At 40.7% G+C, this 23,317-nt stretch overlaps 3 protein-coding genes across 4 annotated transcripts; 1 reads left to right on the top strand and 2 right to left on the bottom strand.

The window, feature by feature from the left end:
• Positions 1-654: 654 nt before the first annotated feature.
• On the bottom strand, positions 655-3,262 carry LOC142971893 (vascular cell adhesion protein 1-like). Its single transcript, XM_076112623.1, has 5 exons — positions 2,852-3,262; positions 2,498-2,770; positions 2,340-2,421; positions 1,529-1,565; positions 655-1,074 (listed from the first exon to the last, which is right to left on the bottom strand). The coding sequence occupies exons 1-5, from the start codon at positions 3,015-3,017 to the stop codon at positions 1,021-1,023; spliced, it is 612 nt and encodes a 203-aa protein (XP_075968738.1). The 5' UTR covers positions 3,018-3,262; the 3' UTR covers positions 655-1,020.
• Positions 3,263-13,890: 10,628 nt separating this feature from the next.
• On the bottom strand, positions 13,891-17,770 carry LOC142971881 (phospholipase D1-like). Of its 2 annotated transcripts, none has more exons than XM_076112610.1 (5): positions 17,169-17,767; positions 16,135-16,184; positions 15,830-15,965; positions 14,881-15,009; positions 13,891-14,261 (listed from the first exon to the last, which is right to left on the bottom strand). In XM_076112610.1, the coding sequence occupies exons 1-5, from the start codon at positions 17,183-17,185 to the stop codon at positions 14,048-14,050; spliced, it is 546 nt and encodes a 181-aa protein (XP_075968725.1). In that variant the 5' UTR covers positions 17,186-17,767; the 3' UTR covers positions 13,891-14,047. The 2 variants fall into 2 exon arrangements, with proteins under 2 accessions (XP_075968725.1, XP_075968726.1); XM_076112611.1 differs by having other exon boundaries at positions 14,119-14,272; positions 17,169-17,770.
• Positions 17,196-22,138, top strand: LOC142971829 (phosphoenolpyruvate carboxykinase [GTP], mitochondrial-like). Its single transcript, XM_076112525.1, has 4 exons — positions 17,196-17,256; positions 20,749-20,886; positions 21,236-21,331; positions 21,541-22,138. The coding sequence occupies exons 1-4, from the start codon at positions 17,196-17,198 to the stop codon at positions 22,008-22,010; spliced, it is 765 nt and encodes a 254-aa protein (XP_075968640.1). The 3' UTR covers positions 22,011-22,138.
• Positions 22,139-23,317: the final 1,179 nt, after the last annotated feature.

Raw genomic sequence — 23,317 nt, 5'->3', positions numbered from 1 at the left:
AGGTTTCTCATCACATTCAGAGTGTCAACACCAACTAAACGTGTGGGAAACTTCACAAACAAGTATCTGCCTCGATGAATATCATGTACATTGAATTTTAGTTGTGCTGCAGTGAATGTGATGTCCTCCTGAGGATCATTAATAATGCACTATTAACTGGACTCCTAATCACGTGGATTTATATATATATATAACAATAAGTCTTGATTTGTCATTTCAGTACATAGACTGTTTGCACTGTATGAACACCCCACATATAAAACCATATTCTCTGTAGGGGAACGTGGGCTTTCCACAGTATGAGACAACGAGTTAATTAGTCAGTTATAAATACAACTTATTCTCAGTTGTCGTGTTGAGCATCAGAAATATTTGAACCAAATGAAGTCAGATATTACGACATCATAAAGATACAAGCATTCATGTATATACTTCACGTAACTCAAATAACATAATGATAATAATGACATATTTGAACAGGTGAAAGTATGAACTTCATGTATTTTACACGCACAGAAACCGTAATGCTGACTTCTGCACATTATATCAGCCGTTACCTCCACAGTTACATAGCAATCATGAGTCTGTGTGTACATGCTAAATGATAACATAAGTGACAACACTTTCTGCTGATTGAAACACATCATTTTTTATTTTATTTAACACACTTTACATGCATCCAATGGAAACACCAGCTAAGCAATACAAATGATGTACATGGTCCAGGCATGTGTTTTGTATCTTAAGAACAAATAATAAAATCTGGTGCCAGGAATCAGTTTAACATGAGATAAAATATGAAAGAGGATGTTTTTACTTTTGTGTTGTGATAATTTTAACAAAGACAACAGTGCAGAGAAAGCACATATAAACATGATTAACTATTCCTCTTTAAAGAACGGAAGACCCTTAAGTATTAAGAGAAGATCTACACACATTGTGTAAGTGGCACACTAAGACTAATGAATACAGAACATATAACACAGTTGTCGTTCCATATCATCTTCTTCCTCTTCTGGCTCATGATGGATGTAACTCAACCACGCTGTTAACATAGTCCGCTTCTACTGCTTGCTGCAGCAGAAAGAGTTTTAGTTACTGCCAAGATGAACACAGATGCAACATGTCTTTTGTGTTACAGATGTGTCAGTGTCACAGGGCCTCACATTAGAGAACAGCAGACTGAACAATCCACCAACTAAATTAGGCCCTCAAAGAACATGTTAAACCTCACACACACACACACACACACACACACACACACACACACACACACACGATAGTGTTCGCCATATCATCTTTATAAGGTGATAACATGTCAATGTTGTGTTTACAGCTTGTTGGACTGCCCCTTAATAAATGAATGCAGGTTTAAAGCTGTTTTGACTTTGTGTTGTTTCAAACGTTCTTTATGTAGATTTAATTTTTGTCGGTATTCATTTCTGATGTTCTGTTTTTACGTATGAGTGAATGGAACCACTTTATAAAGAAATAATAATGAAATAGCTCTCCTCATCTCATATCTTACCTCCTGTGGTTTGGTGGAGCGTCTTGATCTAAACCAGCTGGATGAAAAAGAAGAATGAATGAATTCGTTGGTAACACTTTATAAGTCTATAATGCTTCATAAACATACTTTGTAATGCATTTTCTTTCATCACGGCATCATTATGCATTTTATGATGACATATAAGGTCCAGTATCATAATCATTTATAATTGCTGGTCACTCGCTGACATTTGCAAGGATAGTAGTGCATTATAATTCCCATAGCTGTAATACATTATCATTGTTTTAGAAAGCATTGTACTCACTGTTATAATATATTATAATGTGGTTATACGTTACTCTGTGGTTATTGTTTTGATTTAAGTGAACATTGTGTGTTGTTATTTAGCAGAATTAATGACATATTTCTTCACTTTTCTTGAAGCAAACAGTGCCCACTTAGAGTAACTTATAATCACATTATAATGCATCATTAAAAGATTATGATGTATTACAACAATGGGAGTTATAATACACTATGATCCTTGTAAATGTCAGTGAGTGACTAGCAGGTATGAAGTGTTGTACTTGACCTTATACGTCGTTGTAAAATGCTTTATAATGTGTATGATTATTGTCATCATCATTATGAATATTGATGGTGTATTATGCATTAATGCATTACAAATGTATTCATAATGTATTATAGACATGGGCTTAGAGAGTAGAAAGTGTTTTTTGGGGTTATTTTGTAATGACAGTGATCTGTCTCATACATTCCAACCACATTTAAAATGAGACCAGCTGGTGTGTATCTGCAGACGATCGTATCGTAGAAAAGTTTATCTCACCACTCAAAGATGACCAATGTGCTGACGAGCATTACGATTCCCAGGATCTTCACTATGACTTGAGCACCAACCCGTTGATCGCCTGCAACACAACAGCATGGTCACCTTCTGAAATGTTATGACTCTAAAACATCTCAAATCATAATTCCTGCAGTTACCTTCAAATACCAACTGACGTCCAGTCGATAGCTGAATGTCCAGCTCATTTACGCATCCACAATAATACAATCTGCCTCCATCACTGCTGCTCACTTTAAAGCCATAAATCTGTTCATCAACTTTGATCAGTGTCAGTCTGCCATCATCGATCATGAACCACACAAAGGTGTTAATGGGAGGGTTTCCTCTGCAGGAGCAGGTCAGGTTCACCAAGCTGCCAACTGACACTGGATCAGTGGGACTGATGACCACTGAGGTGTCTCTGGGAGAATCTGGAAAATTTAGCATATAATCATGAGAAAAAATCTGTTGTTTTGCCATCTGCTTTCAATCTTTATAAAACAAACACTTACATGAAACACTGAGAGTCGTTGTCTCCTCTGATGTCTTGATATCTTTTCCTTCATTCACAGGATATCTGGCAGAACAGGTGATGATGAATCCATCATGTTTGTCTGACAGAGTGATGATCTTCTGGATTTTAGTTGTGAAGGTTCGATCTGTGTTTTCCTCTGTCATGATGTGAGGGTCTTGTTGGAGGTTCCAGGTGAGTTTAGGAGGAGAGTGTGGACAGGGAGTGAAAGCTGAGCAGCTTATAGAGACAGACTCCTTCTCCTTCAGATCACCTGAGATCTCAATCCTGGGGCTTGGAGGAGAATCTGTGGTTTCAAATCAAATACAGATTGTACACTGAAGAACACAGCAACAAGACCAGGAGTCTACTGCCATGCTAGCAGTACTCTTCTACATTTGAGAGCAAAATATTGTACTTTTACTCCACTAACAGCTTTTGGATTGTTCCTTAATAAAAAAAAGAAGAACGTGTTTGTTCGGGGCTTCTTGTCATTTTTCTGATGTTTCTGAGTTGTTAACAGAAATCACTTTTTTTCTCCTTTCCTCTCCCATTAATCACCTCACGACCCCTCAGATTTATCTTGTGACCCTCTGTAGGGGTAACATGAAATGTAAACTTACACTAATTAATGTAGATTTTGTACATCAATGATGGTAAATTGTCAAAAATAAAAGTCATGAGACTTCCCCTTTTTCAAGCGTTAGATGCAAAGGTCTGCATGAACAGGCAGCTTCATCATGGGACTATTAATAGTAGAGCACAAAACAAATTCCATTAATATCCATGAAGTGTAAACATTTCATTCTCTGGTTGGTCTCTGTAGCAGATATTTACATTCACATTGAAGGTTAGCTTCAACTGACATCACTTTTTATTCTAAACAATAACATCATAGACTGAGTGATAAAAACCAAAACTCTCTTACCTCGAACTGTTATTTGAAGAGGATCACAAGAAGCTGTTCCCAGAAATGGCCGGTTCTCAATCCTGAAGTAGTACCTGTCTGTGTATGATGTGTTTAAACTGGAAAATAAAGTGGTGCAGTTTTTCTGACTCAGGTCTCCAGTTAGATTCATTGGATAGATGTTATCCTTCCTGCTACTGTTGAAAATCACATTATTTGGATTTCGGGGAAAATTTAAATAATTTTTAATCCACACTCCGAAGGTTGTTCTTGTGTTGAATCCCTCCTCTGGTTTACCACTGAAGTTACATGGGATTTGCAAACAAGATCCAGTCAGTGCTTCCATCTCTTGAGGTGCAGTAATGAATAGCTTTAGATTCGGAACACAATCAGCCAAAGCACCTGTGAAACAGACTAATGATTTAAGAACACAGAGTGAGTGCAGTTTTATTTTTTATCAGAGTTATTACAATTTCATCATTGAATAAATGACTTACCCCAATAGCTAAATATTCTGCTTCCTCTTCTCTCAAATATCTATTAAAATCTTTAAAAAGTACATTTGATAAACACCAGCAGACAAAAGGTCAGGATTATTCCGTTTTATATTTAAAAAGAAAAACATGAAAATGTCCCATCAAGGAGCCAGTTTCACACAGATTATTGCAGAAACTGTATCTGTTGTTGTTTTCCTTCATAAAGGTTTCGTGGTAAATAATTTACATCATTTTGACATCAGACGTCTGTCTCTCCCGCTGCACGTGAGGATCAGCTGTTGTGAGTAGGTTCCACCGTTGCCACGGCAACGGTTGCATAGCTGCGGCGGTTTGTTTAGGGTGGGCGGGACGTTCCGACGTTCCTTTCAAGTTTGATTCTTTGTGACGTCACGTTTCAAAGGTGCCTTTGATGAAACATTGCTATATAATGTTGAATGATAGATGAACTCTCACATTTTGAAGTAACAGTCAAACAGTCAACATGTCTTCCGATAAAGTCATCCAATTTATAGGCCAGAGTGCAGAATTAACTGCAACTCAACTGACCCATCATCAGAGACTATTTGAACAACACGAGTCCCTCAAAAGAGAATTAAATAGCCTCCTTCCACTCCAGAAGGAGGTGAAACAATTGAATGAAGATCGAGAAAGTTTACAGCGAAAACACGCGGCTGAGTTGAAGGAACATGTGAGAATGTTCGCGAAGGAAAGATCGCTAAGGCAAGAAGAAGAAGTGCAGCGGTTTAAAACCACAGAGGAGAAGTATGAAGCATTGGAGAAAGCAAATTTGAAAGAGTTCAACTCTAGAATTCGGGAGAAAAATACAAAGATAAAATCTCTGGAGAAAGAATACAGACTCTTAAATGAGGAATTTACCTCATTTAAGAAGAAAGCTGAAGAACAAAGCCTCAATGAAGCTAACGACACTGCAGAATTGGAATCCTGTAAAAAGGAGTCCAAGAAAAAGAGTGGCTTCATTGGGGGAATGAGGCGTCGCTTTGACAGAATCACGACCTCAAACAATTATCAGCAAATGAAGATAGAGGAGCACATCAAGCGTGCTCAGTTAAAAGAACAGGAAATCAAGGAGCTCCAAGAGCTCATTCCTGAATTGGAGAACAGGTTGCGAAAAGCAATCAGCAAGACTGAGGGCCAAGAGGCTGAGAGGAATCAGATCCAAATAAACTTGTTGGAGGCTCAGGATCAACTTGTTTCTACTAGGAAGCTGCAGGAGGAAGTCAGACTCTTGAAAGTCGAGGCAGATGAAAAGAACAAAGCGCTGGACAAGGCTGACCAGATCAACTGTTCTGTGAAAGAGCAGCTGGAAAAAGTGAAGCAGCAGCGGTGTGAAATAAACAACACATATAAGACCGTGAAAGAGTCCAAGGCCGACTTGACAAAAAAATTGGACGCGATCGTGGAGAAAATCCTGAAGTTGGCAGCGTCCGAGTGGGACAAGCCAGACCTGAGGAATAAGTTAATGGCTGAAAAGGGAAACTCCAGAATGTACACGGAGATTAAAAAGGAGAGGGAAAAAGTGGTTACTAACGTAACGACGCGAAAGTTGGAGATTGGAGGCAAGAAATCTTTGCCTCCAATTTCTAAAAAAAGCCAGCCCCCCCCTCAGGTTAAAGAGCAGAAGAAGGATCTCACTCCTGTCCTAAGGACGGTAAAGTTGGAGATTCTAAAAAAAAGCCAGCCCCCCCCTCAGGTTAAAGAGCAGAAGAAGGATCTCACTCCTGTCCTAAGGACGGTAAAGTTGGAGATTCTAAAAAAAAGCCAGCCCCCCCCTCAGGTTAAAGAGCAGAAGAAGGATCTCACTCCTGACCTAAGGACTGTAAAGTTGGAGATTGGAGGCAAGACATCTTTGCCTCCAATGTCTAAAAAATGCCAGCCCCCCCCTCAGGTTGAAGAGCAGAAGAATGATCTCACTCCTGTCCTAAGGACGGTAAAGTTGGAGATTCTAAAAAAAAGCCAGCCCCCCCCTCAGGTTAAAGAGCAGAAGAAGGATCTCACTCCTGACCTAAGGACTGTAAAGTTGGAGATTGGAGGCAAGACATCTTTGCCTCCAATGTCTAAAAAATGCCAGCCCCCCCCTCAGGTTGAAGAGCAGAAGAATGATCTCACTCCTGTCCTAAGGACGGTAAAGTTGGAGATTCTAAAAAAAGGCCAGCCCCCCCCTCAGGTTAAAGAGCAGAAGAAGGATCTCACTCCTGTCCTAAGGACGGTAAAGTTGGAGATTCTAAAAAAAAGCCAGCCCCCCCCTCAGGTTAAAGAGCAGAAGAAGGATCTCACTCCTGACCTAAGGACTGTAAAGTTGGAGATTGGAGGCAAGACATCTTTGCCTCCAATGTCTAAAAAATGCCAGCCCCCCCCTCAGGTTGAAGAGCAGAAGAATGATCTCACTCCTGTCCTAAGGACGGTAAAGTTGGAGATTCTAAAAAAAAGCCAGCCCCCCCCTCAGGTTAAAGAGCAGAAGAAGGATCTCACTCCTGACCTAAGGACTGTAAAGTTGGAGATTGGAGGCAAGACATCTTTGCCTCCAATGTCTAAAAAATGCCAGCCCCCCCCTCAGGTTGAAGAGCAGAAGAATGATCTCACTCCTGTCCTAAGGACGGTAAAGTTGGAGATTCTAAAAAAAAGCCAGCCCCCCCCTCAGGTTAAAGAGCAGAAGAAGGATCTCACTCCTGTCCTAAGGACGGTAAAGTTGGAGATTCTAAAAAAAAGCCAGCCCCCCCCTCAGGTTAAAGAGCAGAAGAAGGATCTCACTCCTGACCTAAGGACTGTAAAGTTGGAGATTGGAGGCAAGACATCTTTGCCTCCAATGTCTAAAAAATGCCAGCCCCCCCCTCAGGTTGAAGAGCAGAAGAATGATCTCACTCCTGTCCTAAGGACGGTAAAGTTGGAGATTCTAAAAAAAAGCCAGCCCCCCCCTCAGGTTAAAGAGCAGAAGAAGGATCTCACTCCTGACCTAAGGACTGTAAAGTTGGAGATTGGAGGCAAGACATCTTTGCCTCCAATGTCTAAAAAATGCCAGCCCCCCCCCTCAGGTTGAAGAGCAGAAGAATGATCTCACTCCTGTCCTAAGGACGGTAAAGTTGGAGATTCTAAAAAAAAAGCCAGCCCCCCCCCTCAGGTTAAAGAGCAGAAGAAGGATCTCACTCCTGACCTAAGGACTGTAAAGTTGGAGATTGGAGGCAAGACATCTTTGCCTCCAATGTCTAAAAAATGCCAGCCCCCCCCTCAGATCAGGCACAGTGCGTCCATGTCAAGAAACACTGGCATCACGCTCAGAAAGCCAGCGAGTATGTCTAAGGTGTATCTGACGATCACCCCCTCCCATCCATGCCCAAATTACAGTGGTGTGGAGTTAAAGTCACACCAACATCCTATCCTACCCCCATTGTCCTAGGTCAGGGGTCGGCAACCTTTTCTATAATTAACATAGAATAGTCTGTTCATTCTTGCTTATGAATTATATTCTCTCTGAACATGTTTCTCTTTTTGGAGAGTCATGTGAGATGACTTCTTCAATTAGCGCAATGTTCCTGCTCTTCTTTCTATTTCCTCGTCTCAGCCCGGTGTGTCACGTGTGTGTAAACCTCGCTGGAGTCAGGAAACTTGTCAGAATACTCATATTTGATTGCTGCATCACGTGATGTGATTTGCAATGCATTGGTTGGTGTGTTTCCTGCACCCCCGAACAAGTGCCGTAACGGCTGAATAAGATGCGCCGGTTAAAGTTTCAACTTGGTGCCCAATATGTATAATTCCGAATTATCTATCGGTTTTTCGTTCCTGGGTCCGGATCCGGTGTGCCAGTTGGGGACCTCAGGGAGCCGCAACTGAGACCTGGATCACACCAGAAAACACCACCACACCTGCAGCTCTGTCAGAAGTGTACTCTTTCTCTCACACTCCCAGAGCTGCGAGGCGAGGTGGTGGTACTGGCCTGCTAATCTCCCCAAAATGGAGATACTCTCTTGTCTCTGTTCCACAGTTCTTCCCGTCCTCTTTCGAATTTCATGCGGTTATTGTCACTCACCATTGCTGTTGTGTATCGCCCACCAGGCCCTCTTGGTGAGTTCCTGGAGGAGCTAGACACATTCGTCTCACACTTCCATGACGATGGCGCAGCACTCATCCTGCTCGGCGACTTTAACATCCAGACTGATAAATTAGAACCTCTTCTTTCCTTCCTCTCCTCCTTTGTCCTTTACCACTCTTCCTCTCCTCCTACCCATGTTAGGGACAGGAACCTCTTGAAACTGTGGGAGAGCCGCACGTCATCCAGCCGTGCCAAAAACTCAGCCGGTTCAAATTCTGATCAAAAGTATTTAATCTTACAGAAGCTAAAACAATTGCAAAGTGAATTACACTATTTACACCATCGATGGAAATATGATCCGCGGAAAAGAGTCCACACACGCTCCAACCAGGAAGCTTGATACCTGCAGGATGCAATGTGACGAACTGAACGAGCACTTCCGTTGAATCTTCTTTCATAGTCCGTAAAAGTCATAACATGTCTGTCTCAGTTACAATTAGCTTAAATCCAGCTGACTCCTCCTGGCTTCAGTCAGCTGATCGCCCTCGCGTGACCTTATTGGCTGTTGGTCAGTCGCTCCTTCTGCGTGTCCCTCCCTCTGTCAGGCCCCGGTAACGGAGTCGCTGCCCATCTTTCATCAGGCTGAAAACTCACCTCTTCAAGAAGTACTACCCTGAGACTTCCGCTTAGCACTTATTGTATTCGTATTAGTTTGTTATTATTATTACATTCGTTTGTTTCTGCACTGTACATTTGCTCTGGTTCATGCTCTTAGATGCTTGTTTGAAAAAGGAGATGTACTTATGACTTCTGGTGTCTTGAAAACCGATGTTGAATACACTTATTGTAAGTCGCTTTGGATAAAAGCGTCTGCTAAATGACTGTAATGTAATGTAATGTCTGCTCTCTGTCTGTCTGTCTCTCTCTCCATCTGTCTGTCTGTCTGTCTGTCTGTCTGTCTGTCTCTCTCTCCGTCTGTCTCTCTCTCCGTCTGTCTGTCCGTCCGTCTGTCTGTTACATGTGTACAGATTGTAAAGCCCTCTGAGGCAAATTTGTAATTTGTGATTTTGGGTTATAACAAAAATTAATTGAATTGAATGTGAAAACAATTATTGATTGAACAGTTTTATGTTTTATAATGCATTATATTACATTATAGAATTACAGAAGTCAGATATTTGCTAATAATGCAGGTACAAGGTGATCACAAGCAGCGCTCACACACGCTGCACTCAACACTCGGACTGTAAATATCATTCACTTTGTAGTGAATAGGGAGATTTTAGACACAGTCTGGACAGTTTGTCAAATGTGTTGAGTTGAAACTTATCTTACTTATAATGTACCAGTTCACTAATTCTACTTTATGCATAACTACATACTCACTGACATAAGGCTCATATGTCTCAGACATTATAAAAGTTGTTATATAGAGTCACACAGGGGTTAATGCTGTGTAAACACTAATATAATTAATATATTTTTGCCACTTCACTAAAACAAAGAACAATAGAAGGTGAGTAGCATACATTTTAAAGATGTTTGCATTGCATCTCAGTATAATAAAATATACATGAATAATACACACAACATATTGTTTCCTCTTCCCTGCCCCAGGTTTAATGTGGAGCTAATATGAATCATTAACTAAAACATGTCCACTCTGAATGAGTCAAAGTCTCGTTTTCTATCTGTTTCTCTCACAAGGTTCCATGACGGCCTTTGAAGACTAAATACCTTTCCGCAATAGAACCCATAGAATCTTTCCTGTTGGCTTTCTCTCAAACAATCACAGCATTGATTTAATAATCTATAGAACGTTTCTCAACACTCTGCATTGTAACACTTTGATGTAAATTCACAGTGAAATTCTAACATTTACCTACTGTATTGTGCTAATACTTTATAATGCTGTAAAAGCAAGGCGTTCTGGGAGTCATAACAGTATACTGTTTCATATAAATGTAATATGAAAGTCATAGTATAGTATTTAATATAAAAGTCAGTGTAGTATTTCATGAAATATTTTAATATATTAGTGTGTTTATTGTCAACAAGTCTACAAAAATAGCACGGATGTATGTATACCTTATTAAAGTAATTATTTCTAATCCGACTGCTCGATTTATCGATGGAAAATAATCGAAAGTAATCGACAGCTGCAGCCATAATACAGGATGTTGTTGGGTTCAGTGGTTCGAGCTGCTGCCTCACAATAAGGACAATCAGGAGAAAATATCCAAATAAATAAAATACAAATATTTCAATACCGTTGATTCTTTTTCAGATTCCTTTCTACAACCCTTATTGTTTTGATAAATGTTTATTTTTATTTTTTACGATGTGTCATGAATAAAATAAGCCGAATGTTCAAAGGACTTTGTGTAGTATTTGGTGTCATCTAGTGGTGAGGTTGTAGATTGCAACCAACTGAATACCCCTCTGCTCCACTCCTCCCTTTACAAGAGTCCTTAACGTGAGCAGAATGAAAACCCGTGGCATCACTTCTTTAGGAGCAAAGAAAGCCAGACGGCGGCTGGTGATACCACAATTTCACCCTCTGTAGCTCTCGTTACCGCTGTTTCACAAGCGTGTGGAGAACTACGGTGGCCTTCAGGTAACGTAAAAACATGAAAGTCTCTCTCTAACCAGTGTTTGGTTTGTCCGTTCTGGGCTGCCGTAGAAACATGGCGGACTCCTGGAAGAAGACCTGCTCGCTATGTAGATATAAACAGCTCATTCTAAGTTAATAAAAACACAATGATTCTTAGTTTCAGGTGATTATACACTAATGAAAACATAGTTCTGAATATTTTATTACAATCCACCAAAATTCTACACACTGGCCTTAAAAACATTGTAAAGAGGAATTCAGTTGGCTGTTAGACTCTGATATTTTTATCTAATACCTTTCATTATTTTCTGTAAATTGAATTTTAATGGATCAGTTCCTTTAATCAACATTCTTCAACAACTGCTTACAAACGAGTTTCTAAGTAAAATAACTCAGATCTAGTAAAATGTAGTTTTTCCAACATTAAAGTCTAGACGCCGTTGCAAAGTAAATGCTGGCGGGAATAACCTGGTGGTGAAATAGTGAATAATGTATTTATTTGACCTGAAAGTAGTTTTATTCAATTATACTGAGTCTAGAAATACTGCCAACAGATTGAGCAGTTGTTTCCATCGAATCACAGACAGCGGTGATGTGGTTCTTCAGTTTGTCATGAGGTTTATCACATTTATTATGATTTTTAGTTCTACCACCACTGACATAACCAATGTACTTGTGCTAAACTGTAAGAACACAGTATTTTATACCTGCTATTAGCAAAAGACTTGATGAACACAGCTGTCATGCTGTCAGCTACGGGTATCGTCTTTTTTTTGATCAAATTTATAGCACAAAACAGCGTCATGCAGATCACTCACAGACCAACGAGGAAGACACGGAGGGACATTGATGCTGCGTTCCAGAAACGTTGGAAAATCTGAGACTTTTTCTCAAAATTGTGACGACCTGACGTTGAGTTTAACAGCGTGAAGGCTGCAGACCATCGTTTCTAATTTTATTAATGAACTTAAACTTCAAGTATATCTTTAAGACTACAAAAACCTTAAAACTGCACTAATAAATATCTTAAAGCTGCAATAATAGATTATTTTGGCCACTTGGTGGCAGCAGAAACAAAGGTGCTGAAGGAACTTGCATCCGCTCTATCGTTGCCCAACAAACTAATGTTGCCTGTTTGTATAAGCTTGGCTGTTGCTAAAGAATTCCTGCTTGCTGACATTAATGAAACGCAGCATTGTAATAAACTTATCATGCATGAATCTGAGAGTTATGCAGTAAAAAAACAGAACGGCAACGCTTTATTCAAGTCTGTAATTACCTGGAAAGGCTGGTTATGTGTCCACGTTTTCTATAATGAATACCAAATAACTAACAATGTTACTTAGATTCTTTTAAATTTAAATTAAACTTTGTCTACAGGCAGAAAACTATTATATGGAGTGTAAAGTTTCCAATCAAATGAATGTTTATTTAGGTATGAATAAAGATTTCCCCGTTACTGTAATTAGCACCAAACTATAGCAGCTCTTTCCAGAAAATGGTATTAATTGGAAATTACAGACCTGCAAAGTAAAGTGCTACCAAAAGAACTACAAAGACCAGATCAGAGCACAAGAACAGGTCACTTAAGGCTAAACGTAGAACAGTATGAGGAATGTAATGAATGTACGTACTGTACTAACAGTCTTTCATCTTTGGCACTTGTGATTTCCTGTTTGACATAAATATTAAAAAGCTTCAGAGATATGAGAGAAAATGGCTGGAGACGTCCGACAGCTCTTCATCCTCTTCTCCTTTATTAAAGTCCCCTTCTTCTTCTTCTTTATATTATTTTGTGTCTTTTTCAAACCCTCAGAGCTGCGTTTGCCGGCCCTGAACGTTGCATAGTGTTGTTGCAGAACGAAGGAGACTGTAGAGGAAAAGCCTGGTGGTTTGCGCTCCATGTTTGTTGGTACATGTGTGTCGTTTACGTGTCATCGTAGTCTCCATGTTGTTCCAACGACACAGTGTCAGTGTGAAACTTATTCACGTGCATCCGGTGGCACCGCTGGTACAAAAGGCTTTGTTCACAACCACAGCTGACGCCATTTTTGGAGGTAATTTTGCAGCTAAAACCCATCTTCTCTAGGATCAGCAGCTGTGACCACACAGGTTACCTTAAAGGGCCAGCGCGTCGCATTAAAGGGGATCTATCGGCAGAAAGGGAATGTTATGTTTAAAATGATGTTCTCTTTAGTGTTTAATCACCTGAAATATCTTGATAATGATATATTTTAGGATATAGAAAGTTTTCTGAAAATAAATAAATTGTATTCAATTCACGAATAAGTTTACAAAACCATGTCTCATATATACGGAGTACTTTCTCATTAAATGAAGGGAGTATGTGCTCGTTCTTATCAATATAGACAGGGTTATTATGTATCAGGATGTGATTCAATTGACAGATGATGAATTATATTGAATTATTCCAGATTATCTAAAACAACTTTTTTCACGGTCAAATTGAAAGTTTAAATATTGATAATAAAGCGAAGAAAGCCTACACTACGGTAAGAACAGCAGGTCAGTTGAACCACAAAGACCGTCTGTCAACTGTGAAGGACGTTTCGAATCATTTAAACTATGTTTTTCTCGTCCACATGCATTTGTTTACAATCGGTTTGCTCACGTTTGTTTCCACTATTATTATTATCACAACCGAAAGAACCAATGATGGAGACACAACTGCAACGATCCATTACATCAGATGTTTGTGATCACTTTCATACTACAACAAAGATAAAAGTAAGTAGATCAGACGTTTATAAATTATATCCAAACACCAGGTTTTTATCTCCAAAGAAACTCTCCGTTTAACTCTAACTTTTACTTTTTGTGGCTCATGTTGAGGAGCGTTGCAGCACAGACAGACTGCACCAAGGTCAAGGATTTTTACAGCACAAACAAACTGGTTAGAAAATATTATTCAATTATGTTTGCAGAGGGGAACCACTGTAGTGCAACGCTAACATGTCATCAGATACAGCTGTCAGTTTATTAAAAACACAAAAAGGCTGTTTTCAGCCACTATGACCTCCAAAATGGCACCAGAGTGGGTCTCATTAACCTGAAAGCCTTCCTGATGTTGTGCGTGAACACATGAATGCACTGGCGAGTCCCTCTCGGTCTCAGGTCCAGACCTCCATGGGCACCATGGCCTCCTTGCAGCCCATGGGGGGAAGCAGGTTCTGCTCGCACAGGAACTGAAGAGGGAACTGGACCAGGAAGCCGCGGATCTTCTTCAGCTCCTCGTGAGCCCGGGCCGGGTCCTCCTTGTCCAGGCCCGGCTTGGCGAGGTAGCCCTCCAGCTCCAGGATGCTACGGACGTCGCTGGACGGAAGACTTCGGAAGACCTTCGGAAGAGGAAAATGCTGAAACATTGCAGGATATTGCGAGCGGAGATATTTGGCAACGAGAAGAAGACGTGATGAGGAAATTTAACAGAAGTACAAAAAACTCTAATAAATAAATAAATTAGATTTACATTTAAAAAACTATTTTTCTCACAGTCTTGTCTGAATACATCAGTATTCAGCGTCTGTCTGAAACGCTCCGTTTTAGCGCCTGTCTCTTTAAATGAGCCCAGTCTGCTCTGATTGGCTTGTTAGAAAATGATGGCGATCCTCTGCAAATGTGGTTCTGAAGCTCATATGGGGATACTCTTATAGGGAGGTTTATTCTAATGTTTTCTGATCAAGGTAGCGCACAAAAAAACTGACTGGGTCGTCTTATTTCACAGTTTGTGGGTTGGTAAGAACTCCAGATAGCCAAATGTATGTGAGTTCATTCATTTTTCATGATATGTCCCCTTTGAAACCTCAAATTTAGAGACGGTTGCGTGACGGATTACTGAACGGGCATGTTGGGCACAGGCCCAGGGGCCCAACATGTCAGGGGCCCCCCTGGACAAAGAACAAAAAATACATGAAACAAATATTGTTATAGTGTAATAAGTTATTACGAGCGTATTTTCCAGCTTGGTACTCCTGCCCGTCCATCACCGCCGTAACCGTCTCCGAGTCCTCCACGATCACCGCCACCTCGCTGTCCCTCTTTCCCAGCATGCTCCGGTCGTTGATGTTGGCAGAACCTGCGGAACCACAAAATGAGTGCGATCCCAGAATCGGCCAGCAGGGGGCGCTGCAGCGCCTGAGCTCAGACTACATGCTGACGTTCATACTAGTAAAATACAGGAAATTAAATAGTCCAAAGAAATGTATATAAAAAAAATAATTAAAGATATCTGTTAATAAATGGGTCTTCACTTTCATATCAAGGGCATGGAAGTGAATGATGTCCTTTATATTTAATAGTTATGTTTATCTTTATGTCACTGTAGACAGGAGCTGGACAAAATAACAGAAACGATTATAGAATTCTATTATTAAATTGTTGTTTCAGACACAAAATGAAAGTTCCTTGTGGTAACTCTAATCTTTAATGATGTAGTTTTATTTACACTGAATTATATTTTAGTTCCTGTTATTTGTAGCTGCGCTCTACAGTTATCTGTGTGAAAGAAACATCTGTTACCCGACACATATTTCACACCATATCTCATTACGGTACAGTTCAGACATTTCTTCATTTAAAGGGTCAGAAGGGAAGTTTGGGAACCGCAGTTCTGCTTTAGGTTATGTGGAACCTTTAAAGGTTCAGTTCTAGTTCAAAAACACAAACATGTTTAGAAAACCAGCAGCAAAGTATCAAACAAATGACTTTTCTTTGTAACATTTTCAAGCTTTTTAAATATTTCCTCTTTGATATAAAAGGACGCCACCGTCTCTGTGCTGCTCCCGTTTCTTTCTCCTCTATTATACATGAGCCGTCTGGACTACAGGGGAATATTTCATTACATCTTGTCATCTTTTAATCATGCGATGGAGGAATCGAGAACGTGAGAAAATTACCGATGATGACGGTGTTGTCGTCGGCGATGAGCATCTTGCTGTGGACTTAGATGAGCTCGTGTGACCAGCTTCCCCTCCAGCTCGGCGTGAGTCCTCAGACCGGCGATGGAGATGTAGTTTATCCACTGGTCTCCCACTGGAAACCAGCAGCAAGCAGTCAGAGTCGTGTTTGACCAATTCATTTAGGACACGATGAACGACTTTTTAAAGATTCTTCTCAACAAATCTTGAGTTTTTTCATGTTGTCAGGCTAGCAACACACGAGAGACACTCATGTAAAGGGAATGTGAAATTAAAATACTCACTCTCTCTCTTGAGCTGGGACATGATGGAGTGTTCTCCTCTGTTCATGGTCCTGCAGGGAAAACAGAAGGTGGATGAGAAGCAGGTCCACATTCCTCAAGCCTCTGTGTGTGTGCGCGCGTCAGTGTTTGCATGGAGAGGGTTGAGTGTTTACTCAAGAATGCAGGCTAGATAATGAATGTCAGCCACAAAAGGAATGGCATGTACACACACGCACACACACACACACACACACACACACACACACACACACACAGGGTTTACAGCACTGTGGTTACAGAGTTAAGGCGTGGCAATGATCTATCACTGGAATTTAACCATTACATTACAGATTACATTACAGTCATTTAGCAGACGCTTTTATCCAAAGCGACTTACAATAAGTGTATTCAACATCGGTTTTCGAGAGAACAACTAGTCACCAGAAGTAATAAGTACATGTCCCTACCTCAAACAAGCATCTAAGAGCATAAACCAGAGCCAACGTACAGTGCAGAAACAAAGGAATGCAATAAGTGCCACAAGCTAATATAAAAACAATAAGTGCAATAAGCTAGTATGAATACAGTAGATGCTAGGTAAGTGCTAAGCGGAAGGGTAGGCCTTCTTGAAGAGGTGAGTTTTCAGCCTGCGCCGAAAGATGGGCAGCGACTCTGCCGTCCTGACGTCAGTGGGGAGTTCATTCCACCACTGTGGGGCCAGGACAGAAAACAGCCGCGACCGGGTCGATCGGCCGCAGGGACCTCTGAGCGACGGGGCAACCAGTCGCCCCGAGGTAGCAGAGCGAAGTGGTCGGGCCGGGGTGTAGGGCTTGGCCATGGCCTGGAGATAGGAAGGAGCTGTTCCTTTCACTGCCCTGTAGGCTAGCACCAGAGTCTTAAACTGGATGCTTAACCCTCATGAGACAAACTCAAACAGAAGGTGGGTAAAAGGCAGCTTTATCGTCTCACACACACACGCACACACACACACACACACACACACACACACACACACACACACACACACACACACACACACACACACACACACACACCTGTAGTTGAAGTGCATGACGGCCTGGATGGCGCTGCCTCCTCCGTTGTTGATGTCTCCTCGAAGCCCGGCAGCAGAGGCGTCACCACGTACACTCGGTACTTTTTACCCTCCCTGAAAACGTTTGAAATGACACGGAGAAAGAGAAGGATGATATCTCACCGCCGAATGACTCACAAAGATAAGAACACCAGAGGACGATGGAGGATCGATAGCTCAACAGATTCATTATTATAATTAATAACTATGTTCAAACAGTGTTAGTGAGGCTGGGTCACAAAGGTAACACTGGAACATTCCTCAGGTGGTGAACAAACACCATCTAATGCTGTTTTTCCAACAAATTATTAGAGCATATATGGAGGTTTTTTAAACACGGGAAAACTCGACAATATCACTGTTTCTGTCAATGGAGTCTGTTGGCTTTGAGGAGGGAATAACGTCCGTTTCTTTTCACATCTAACTCTGAATTTATGATATATTCTGACTGAACCACAGCTGGTGATTGTTGGAACAGTGGAAAGACTCACAAAGTAATTGTGAGGTTTGTTTTGTTTGTCGAAGTTTGTTTGAAAAGATTGTTTCACGACGATCATGGAGGTAAGATGACGTTTTCCGTCAATGGAGTCTGGTGACTTTGAGGAGGCAAATATTACGACTTGGCTCAAATGTGAAATGTGTTCATTAATGTAACTGGTAATGTGTATTTTTTGGCTATTTTTGAACGATTAAAAAAGACATTTATACTGTTAGTTAATCAGTATTTTGAACGGTTCAAACATGAATACATGTTTTGCAGTTTGAATAAAGACATTTTCGTGACACTTGCAAGTGATAAATAATCGTCTTATGATTTTAGAGACTAGATCCTTCACTGAGACCTTCACTTTACTTCTGCTGCTGGTTAGAATATTCTAACGTGAATTATTCCAGAAAAATGGAGGGAGGGACGACAGGAAGACAAACGTGAAAACAAAAACTTTGCAAAGAGGAAAGTTGGATGTTTGTGTTTGAGTCTTGAGACACGTGAGAGTACACAACAACTACCATTCGTCCACTAATATATATAATATACTTAATCTGTACTTCATGTACTTAGAGTTTAAGATTGTATTTTATGATTTTTGTACCAAAAACATCTGAAAAGAACTTAAAGTAGCAGCTGTTTATATCACTTCACAACTCATGAGACTTCCCCTTTTTCAAGCATTGAATGCAAAGGTCTGCATGAACAGGCAGCTTCATCATGGGACTATTAATAGTAGAGCACAAAAAACAATTCCATTAATATCCATGAAGTGTAAACATTTCATTCTCTGGTTGGTCTCTGTAGCAGATATTTACATTCACATTGAAGGTTAGCTTCAACTGATATCACTTTTTATTCTAAACAATAACATCATAGACTGAGTGATAAAAACCAAAACTCTCTTACCTCGAACTGTTATTTGAAGAGGATCACAAGAAGCTGTTGCCAGAAATGGTCAGTTCTCAATCCTGAAGTAGTACCTGTCTGTGTATGATGTGATTAAACTGGAAAATAAAGTGGTGCAGTTTCTCTGACTCAGGTCTCCAGTTAGATTCATTGGATAGATGTTATCCTCCCTGTTACTGTTGAAAATCACATTATCTGGATTTGGGGGAAAATCTAAATCATTTTTAATCCACAATCCGAAGGTTGTTCTTGCGCTGTTGAATTCCTCCTCTGGTTTACCAGTGAAGTTACATGGGATTTGCAAACAAGATCCAGTCAGTGCTTCCATCTCTTGAGGTGCAGTAATGACTAGATTTAGATTCGGAACACAATCAGCCAAAGCACCTGTGAAACAGACTAATGATTAACAGTGGTGAGTAACATGCAAAAAAAAAAAAACATGAAGAGAAATATACTTCAGCAGTAATATTTTGCATTTTGGTCTTTTTTTCCTTGAACAGTTTTTGTATTGATTCATTTTCTTGGTTTTACAACAACTATCCCCCACGAGGCCGACCCCAGTGGTGACCAAACCCGTCTATATCTCCAAATAACTAAGTCAGTCTCGTCTCAGTGACAAAAGAGCTGACGCAGAGAATACAGATTGTAACATTCACATGAATTTAGGGTAAAATGATATGTGTCAAATAGTAAATGATTCAAGAGGAATACAAGTGACTGAACCAAAAGCTCACCTGAGAGAAAGAAGACACTCAGTAACATGTTGGCTGTCACCGTTCTCACAGACCGGACTGCCATGACACTCATCACCTGGATTCACAAACACAACAGTGGATTTTACAAAGCGTTCAACATGCTCTGTACAACCACAAGTTCCTGTGTGTTAAGAGACCACCGCTCACAAGGCTGCAAATGTGTACGACTCAGAGTGTTAGATGAGAACAAAACCATGAGTGTTGTCTTAACAAAGAAGCCCACATCAACAAGAGAGTGACAAATAGATCCTTTGGTTGGTGGTTTTAAAGAGAAAATAATGATATTCATGAATTTCAACAGTCCAACAATCCAACTTCCCTTTTTTAGCTGTCGTAATTTAAAACCGAGACAACTTCCTTTGAATTAAGACCACAGAGCGAGTGCTGTTGTTTTTTTTTATCAGAGTTCTTCCCTTAACTGCTCATATCCTGTGAGTCTATTTATTCTGAAATCTTTATATATTACATATATCCCAATAATTATAATAACAATAATAAGAACATGTAACAGCCAGTGACTTGAGTACAGTCACTGTGGATCACACTGAGCTTTATCTCTGTTGCTCTGCATCACAGGACTGATGAACCTCACAAACTATTATTTGTGTTGTTACAATTACATGACTGAATAAATGATTTACCCCAATAGCTAAACATTCTGCTTCCTCTTCTCTCAAATATCTATTAAAATCTTCAAAAAGTACATTTGATAAACACCAGCAGACAAAAGGTCAGGATTATTCTGTTTCATATTTAAAAAGAAAAACATGAAAATGTCCCATCAAGGAGCCAGTTTCACACAGATTATTGCAGAAACTGTATCTGTTGGTGTTTTCCTTCATAAAGGAACATAGAGGGGAAAATACTGGAATCCATGAGAAGCAGAGGAAAAGAACTCGCCAAGCAGTCAGAACAATATAAGGCACTCAATGGCATGAATAATACGGAAAAAGCTCAGATGGGCAGCTACTCTTTACAATTTATTAATATTTTATCCACACTTGAGTCCTGATACACAGACTGGCAGCAAGGTAACACCGGCGTGCCCCGGCTGTTATGAAGACATCAATCTAGCTTGACTCATGTGTTTGTTTCTTTGCCAACAAAGACATCAGTTGTAAATATTGTAAGGCCCCAAACAGAGCAAGAAGATGCTCATATAAAACGTATATATATTCCCATCTCTTTCATCACAGACTCTCTAAATCCAGAGTGTAAACAGTGCCATCTAGTGGTATGTTAAAGCAATGCCACCTATAGAAATGGAGAGACCTGTGGATCAGACACAAGTATGAACCATGACATTCAGATGTAGATTATTACAAAATCCACATTTTTTTAAAGATTACTGTGACGTTGAAGGTAGACTAAACTGTTTTGTAAAAAAAAAGGAAGCTCGACCCCGTGTGCCCACCCCAATTCCCGCTTCTGTGCCCCGGCGGCTCAGTGTCCCATCATTGACCCCCGGTGGGAGAGTGAGGAGGGCGTTCCCATCGACGCCATCATCTTCGGTGGCAGGAGGCCGGAAGGTTGGTGCTGCTCTCGTTGAGCATCCAGAGTTTTTCTCTCAAAAGTCTCAGACTTTATTTGAATATTATCAGCATTTTCATGCATGTTTTACCTCTCGAAGCATTTAGTCGTTAGTCTTCTGTGGTGTGACTGTCACAGAGGGAAGTGAGCTAAATTAGTCTAACTTGCATTGCAACCAGAAAAGGAAGCCCACAAACATCATGCACAATGACGCGGTGCTCGTGTTGTCTTCTTCTTTTAACACATTACATGTTTGAGTCGTTACAGTTTGTGTTGCACGTCAACGTGAGAAGTCGAGCAGCACACGAGCGGCAGTGCATTAAACGTGATCAAATGTTGACGTTGTAGGAGTCCCTCTGGTGTACGAGTCCTTCAATTGGCAACACGGAGTCTTTGTTGGAGCCTCCATGAGGTCTGAAGCCACGGCAGCTGCTGAGCATAAAGGTACTAACGCGCACCTGATCTCCATGTGGTCTGAGCCCCTGTAAAATACATTCGTACTGATTTACAGTTCTGGTCTGGTTGACTATTTGTTGATATTGTGACATCACCTATGATGTTTCAGCCATTGCAGGGCTTTCCTGTTGATGAGGTGTTTTATGATAATAGGACGTTACTAGTGCTGTTACTAAAGCCAATTCTTTATCCTCCAGGCAAGGAGATCATGCACGACCCCTTCGCCATGCGGCCGTTCTTCGGTTACAATTTTGGCGACTACCTCGCTCACTGGCTGAGCATGCAGAGCCGTAAGGCCCCCACACACCTGCCCAAGATCTTCCACGTCAACTGGTTCAGAAAGGACCCGGCGACCGGCGCCTTCCTCTGGCCCGGCTTCGGCGAGAACGCCCGCGCGCTGGAGTGGATCTTCAAGCGCTGCAGCCGGGAGAGGGAGGACGAGGCGGCCAAGAGGAGCATCATCGGCTGGCTGCCAGAAGATGGCGCCATCGACACTAAAGGTCTGAGCGGCAACGTGGATATGGGCGCCCTGTTCGACGTGCCCAAGGCTTTCTGGCAGAGGGAGACGAAGGAGTTGAGAGCCTACTTCACCCAGCAGGTTGGCGCTGATCTGCCAGCTCAGGTGGAGGCTGAGCTGAAGGCACTGGAGGACCGAGTGCACAATTAAAACGCTACGGACAGGAAGTTCAACCAGAAACAGGGCTGTAGTCACTGATGACTCAGGATTCAGATCATTAGGGTGCACTTATTAAGAGTCACTGGCTGGGTTTACACACACAGAGAACTTAGTTCTGTCACCACAGATTGGGTTTCATCCATGAAATACAGGTATAAGAGAGTTCTAGTACTCGCTGCTCAGTAAAGATGATTTATTCAGTTGTTTTTTTCAATAATGAATAAAAAACTACGCCTCAAAAAGACCAATAGCCAGGCCAGCAGTTAACTTTCTCTGTGTGTGTGAAAACACAACCAGTGACTCTCGTGTTTCTCTTTGGAATAAAAATGCCAGAGATAAAAAGCTAATAATCTATAATGCAACAACTTTGTGAAAAGACTTCCCACTAATAACACTGGTGAGAGAGACTGGTGGTAGGAGGGAGGTTTGTCTCGACATGAAGGTTAGATTTCTTTGACGTTGTCAAACTCCTCATATAGAGAAGCTAATCACTACCTCCATTCACTCACAAGACCTGGCATTGTACTAAAACACAATCAACACGGCCTTGTGGTGCCTTTTGAGACGTTTAACAATACAACGTCCAGGTTGCTAAGGTTTTCAGGCTGAAGCCCAAACATCTGTTTTTTGCAAATTTCGGACAAAAAAAGTTACTCATATTTTTTTAAGTGAGTTATAGCACCAGATCTTTTAATACACTATTGACTTGAGTCTCAGGAACTGCCCTTTCTATTTTCAATTAAGCTTTATATTCAAATCAATTTATATCAGAACACCATTAAGTACTCGAAACACCGTTTTCCACTGGGCGTTACTATGCATAATTCATTTTGCCGCTTATGTAATGTTAGTGATTAAGTTGTGTGATTTTCAGGTGGTGTTTACACGCAATATGTGAAATGTTGGACCAATAAATGCAACTGAGATTAATAGGTAATTTTAGAAGTATGGTTTTTATTACGGTGCAATGAATAAATGTCTTCAAATGTCTCATGTTCATTTTTGAAGTTATTAAAATACAAATAAAATATGGAGAATGCAAAAAAATGTAAGAAACAAGAGCTCAGTAAATGACACAAACATTTAAAAGGTAAATATAATCTTGTAGTACAATGTTAACGTGTGAACAGAGCTGTCTTTCAGAATACTTCCCTATTGAGAGCTTGGGGACCTCTATTTGAAGTGATCTGATAACACATTTCCGATCACAGCCACCCATATGAAGTCCGTTCAAAAATATAGATGATGGTATCTCAGCTAAAACTATCTGAGCTGCAGGAGTTCCCCTTTAATTATCT

The sequence above is a fragment of the Anarhichas minor genome, unplaced genomic scaffold (assembly GCF_050575085.1).
Source record: "Anarhichas minor isolate MPS153535 unplaced genomic scaffold, ASM5057508v1 ptg000050l, whole genome shotgun sequence".
Classification (NCBI taxonomy): domain Eukaryota; kingdom Metazoa; phylum Chordata; class Actinopteri; order Perciformes; family Anarhichadidae; genus Anarhichas; species Anarhichas minor.
Note: the sequence above shows the minus strand (reverse complement) of the source record. Positions and strands in the feature narration are given on the sequence as shown.